This window comes from Branchiostoma floridae, chromosome 17 (assembly GCF_000003815.2).
Source record: "Branchiostoma floridae strain S238N-H82 chromosome 17, Bfl_VNyyK, whole genome shotgun sequence".
Classification (NCBI taxonomy): domain Eukaryota; kingdom Metazoa; phylum Chordata; class Leptocardii; order Amphioxiformes; family Branchiostomatidae; genus Branchiostoma; species Branchiostoma floridae.
Window position 1 is genome coordinate 14,228,919 of NC_049995.1, and position 5,177 is coordinate 14,234,095.

At 42.5% G+C, this 5,177-nt stretch overlaps 1 protein-coding gene across 1 annotated transcript; it reads right to left on the bottom strand.

The window, feature by feature from the left end:
* Positions 1-450: 450 nt before the first annotated feature.
* LOC118404180 (gastrula zinc finger protein XlCGF57.1-like) lies at positions 451-3,492 on the bottom strand. The gene is made up of 2 exons (XM_035803200.1): positions 3,382-3,492; positions 451-2,325 (listed from the first exon to the last, which is right to left on the bottom strand). Exon 2 carries the CDS (start codon positions 2,320-2,322, stop codon positions 520-522), a length of 1,803 nt encoding a protein of 600 aa, XP_035659093.1. The 5' UTR covers positions 2,323-2,325; positions 3,382-3,492; the 3' UTR covers positions 451-519.
* Positions 3,493-5,177: the final 1,685 nt, after the last annotated feature.

The following is a 5,177-nucleotide window of genomic DNA, read 5'->3' on the forward strand; positions in this document are numbered from 1 at the left end:
GTTGTCTCATCACCATACAACAGAGTGTTTTAGTATACCGCACCCCACCCCCTAAATTCAAGAGGTTGGCAATTATTCATTCATTCAAGAGGTTGGCAATGATTCATATATATATATATATATATATATATATATATATATATATATATATATATATATATATATATATATATATATATATATAAGGTTCTTTGGGCATATATATATATATATATATATATATATATATATATATATATATATATATATATATATATATATATATATATATATATATATATATGGGATACAAGCTGAGCCACGTTTGGGTCGGCATTCTTGCTGCTGCAGCGCCACATACATCGGCTATAAGTAGCAGCAAGAAGTAGTTTCCAGTCGTTCTACCCTGATGATGGTGTCTGGTAGACATCGAAACGTCGGAAGTAAGTACTCCCTGGTTGTGCCTAAAGAACCTTACTATATGTTTTAGTATACGTCTGCCAAGTTGAACTTTCTGTGAAGCAGAATATGTCACTCTGTTCATGTTTCTAAGGTTTCTCTCCCGTGTGCTTTCTTGATATGTTTGGTTAGCTGACCCCTGTAAGCAGTCCTGTGTCCACACTCGTCACACATGAAGGGTTTTACACCCTCGTGTTTTATCCTAACGTGTTGGATCAAATCCCTTTGCCGTGATGCAGAATAATTACACTGGGCACATTTGAAGGGTTTGTCGCCGGTATGAATTCTCATGTGTACAGTTAGGCTACCCTTGACAGCCGTTTCGTACCCGCACTCCCCGCACTTGTAGGGTTTCTCGCCACTGTGTTTTATTTGCACGTGTCTGTCTAGATTGTCTTTCCGTGCTGCGGCATAATCGCACTGGTCACACTTGTACGGTTTTTCGTTAGTGTGGGTGACCATATGATTAGTTAACTGGTGCTTAAGAGCAGCTCTGTAGCCGCACTCTCCGCATACGAAGGGCTTCTTGTAATCGCCGCTGTGTTTAAACATTTTGTGTTGGTCTAGTTTGCTTTTATCTGCGGAACAATAATCACACTGGTCGCATTTGTAAGGTTTCTCGCCTGTGTGGGTTTTCAGGTGTCGATACAGGTTGCACCTTATAGCCGTCCTGTATCCGCACTCCCCGCAAATGAAGGGTTTAACATCGGTGTGTTTTGCCATGACGTGCGTTTCTAACTCACTTCTCTGTCTGGCAGGATAGCCGCACAGCTCACACAAGAAAGGTCTCTCGCCGGTGTGTTTTCTCATATGAACCAGAAAGTGGCAATTTTTTGCAGACCAGTATCCGCACACGTCACAGGTGTAGATTTTATTACTGGCGTATTTTGCCACGAGCTGGCCCTGGTTAGACTGTTGTTCCCCGTTGTTGCTTGTCTTGTTCTGATCAGAATGTTTTCTCACATGAACCGAGAAGTGGGACTTTTTTGTAGTCCAGTATCCGCATTCCTCACATGTGTAGAGTGTACCTCTGGTGCGCTTAGCCACATTCTGGTTTGACTGTTGCTTCCCGTTGTTGCTTGTCTTGTTCCCGGGTGAATGTTTTAATCTCATATGTGTCAGAAAGTGGGACCTTTTTGCCGTCCAGTACCCACATTCCTCACATATGTAGATTTTATTACTGGCGTGTTTTGCCACATGCTCGCCCTGGTTAGACTGTTGCTTCCCGTTGTTGCTTGTCTTGTTTCCAGCTGTATGCTTTCTTATATGTGCCAGGAACTGGGGCTTTTTTGCAGACCTGTATCCGCACTCCTCACATCTGTAAACACTGGCGTGTTTTGCCACTGGCTTGTTCTGGTTAGATTGTTGTTTCCCGTTGTTGACTGTCTTGTTTCCAGCTGTATGTTTTCTCATATGTACAAGGAAGTGAGACTTTTTTCCAGACTTGTACCCGCACTCTTTACATCTGTAGAGTTTACCACTGGCTTGCTTTCCCTCCTGCTGGCCCTGGTTAGATTGTCGATCCTCGTTGTTGCTTGTCTTGTTTCCAGCTGGATGATGTTTTCTTATATGTACCAATAAGTGGGACTTTTTTGCACTCCTGTACCCGCACTCCTCACACAAGTACAGTTTGCCACTGGCCTTTTTCTCGCCGGTGTGTTTCCTCATATGAACCAGGAAGTGGGACTTGTTTGCAGACCTGTAACCACACTCGTCACACGTGTAGAGTTTACCACTGGCGTGTTTGGCCACATTCTGGCCCTGGCTTAATGGCTGGTCCCCACTTTTACTGTTGCTTGTTTTGCTTGTGTTGCTGGTCTTATTCACAGCTAGATGATGGGTGATCTTGTCTTTGGTATGAAGGTGATTCTTTCGCTCGGCCATTTTCTAACATGGGATAATAAGAAAGTTTATTTGCAAATTCGTTAATTCTTGCCTGAGGGCTAATTGCAACATGGTACAAACAGAATATATAGTAAACAATCATAAAATAAAAGACTTTGGTATAGATAACAATGGTTACAAGTGGAAACAAGTGACTATTCTAGCGATAGTATGGACTGCTGAGAGCTAAGATCTAATAACAAAAGTAAGGAAGTTTTAAGAAGAAGAACACAGTATTTATCTGCGGCACCCGGAGGCAATGGCGTAGGGGTAAAAAAAGTAGTGCGGTCGAAATCTTTGAGCGTCTGTAAACACTGCAACGTGAAAGGCAGCGGGGCATGAGCTAATGAGTCGACTTTCAGATCGTATGTACAAGACCATAATGTATGCCCATTCCCCGGCCCGTATCAATGCGCGTGACCTTTACAGCTGACTGCCTGGGTGAGTCAGCCGCAGTTCCGCATGGTCTAGCATGACCCCATTTAAAAGAGGGTCGTTTAAAAGAATCAAAACGATAACTTTTCTAGTTTTTAATTCTTTTTTGGTAGGGTATACCCTCGACTTCAACATGTTAGTTTCTCGTGCTTGAAAACTGCAAGTACCATGATCTTATCAGCGTCGATGTCAGTCACCTTGTGGTCCTTAACTATAGGAATCCCCATAATCCGAAAATTACCTGTAACCTTAAGGTGCGCTCCCACCGTACTAGTGTCAAGCTTGCGTCACTGCGGGGTTCGTTCACTGCGTCACTGTTTTGGTATTTTCTCCAATTTTTTTATAATCTAGATATTACGTAATACGTAAAAGTATGACTTAGAAGACGACAAAATTCACAAAAAGAAAGAAAATTTGTTCTTTATCTCTGAAATTCGTTGAGTATCTTTTGAACCCCGCAGTGACGGAAGCTTGACACAAGTGCGGTGGGAGCGCACTTTCAAGTGGGCAGTACTTACTCTTCGCTCCCTCCCCCATGCATCCACTTCTCTGACTAACATACGGGGTTAGCATATATTCGCACATATGATTCATCGCCGTATGAACACGATCTAACAAACTTACCTGTAGTTTATGGTGAGTCAGATGTGATACGACGCTTGAAGAACGCAAATAATACTCTCAAATCGGAGAAGATAGAACTAGTGTTCGAAAAGAAACAAAATGGAGGAAGAGTACAGGAGGTCAAAGGTTACACCTGATGGACCGGTACGACCAGGTATTGGGTACCCCACTCTAAGCTCCTCTTTGTATAAGTAGACAAAGGGTGATAGTTGTATAAGTAGCCGAAGGTGCTTTCATTGTAGTCAGTTCAGTCACCCATCCAGTGTGAAATCCCTCCAGACGACTCTGTCTCGTTGTATAAGTAGGCAAAAGGTACTGTAACTACATTTTAAGTTCGCGGGGATTTAATTTCTCAGGGTAGCAGGAAAAAGGACTTCTCGCGGTGGTTTTAAGTTCGCGGTAGCACCATGTTCTGTAGTCTCTTACTGCCATGGAAAAATGTTCGCGGTGGTTTTAAATTCGCGGTGAAGTGGCCACCGCGAAAACCGCGAACATTTCTGCATTTACAGTACTTTCATTGTATAAGTATATAAAAGGTGCTTTCATTGTGAATCTTAATACTGTCTGACATTTCAAGTCTTTCATGATATGTCTATTTGTTTTCTAGAGTTTAAATTAAAACTGTAATAATAGAAAAATAGTTTCACATCTTGGACGCGTTTGTGATTTGCCTTTGATAATTTATGTGGCTTTTGTCGCCTTGTGGTATCATATCTATTAAGGTCTAGCCTCTAGCCACAGGCCAATCCCTGGGCGGGCCACAGGTTATACAGTTGGCATCCGTCTGTCTCGGAAGACAATGGTAGGCAGACAGGGTGGATTAGGCGACCCGTCTGCCTGGCCTGCGCGTGACTTTTTAAGGTGAAGGAGGGATGTGCACTTCTTTCTCTACCCTCTCGTCTACTGGCGCACTAAGTCTCACAGGGACAGAATTGCATGCCACGTGTAAGACGGCCCCAGCAGATGCAGGTTTGTTGTTTGGAGTCTCCGTCTTCGGTTATACAGTTGACGTCAGTTAATTGCACAACGGATTATCGCATGCGCCTTGCACGGAATCCCCAAATCCCCAACCGGCGCAGTTGCATTGTTGCACCACTCGGATAATTGCACGAGATACGCTGGCAAATAGGGTGTCTTAGTTAAACTAATCTCCGAGCAAATCTTGTGGTGGCATAAGATAGTATCATAAGCTGGAGAAGGAGTTTAGCCCCGGTGGAATAACAAAAAAACTTCTCTGCCGGCTAAAATCCTTCCCCATCTTATGATACTATCTTATACCACTGCAAGATCTGATTAGATACTATAATGAAATGGCTTCTACTATTAAATGGCTTTTACGCTCAAAATCATAAAAATCCACACTGAAACTTTTCTGCACACAAAACAACCATATAGTAAATACGCAGTGTCCTTTTTATCCAACAAATGCATATACACTTGCGCCAACACCACTTAAGCTTAGTGTTGGAGACATGGAATTACACTAAGATTGTTTTGATATCAAGTGAGACGCCTGTATGTGCATGCATGTATTATACAGTAAAATCAGTGAGAAAACACAGTTAATATTTTTGTACAAGCACATAAGATAAAAGTGCATCTGTACACGTAGTCACGAGGCTGTACATGTCAATGTCACAATGTACTAGTATGTAATTATTGTAATTTTTCAAAAACGTTTCTAAAAATTGCATTCTCTGCTCAGCACTAAAGGGTATGGGACACACACGTCACTACCAGCGAACTTATAGTGGCTTGCACAAATGTGTGAGCCAAGGACTACAGGAATGGGGATG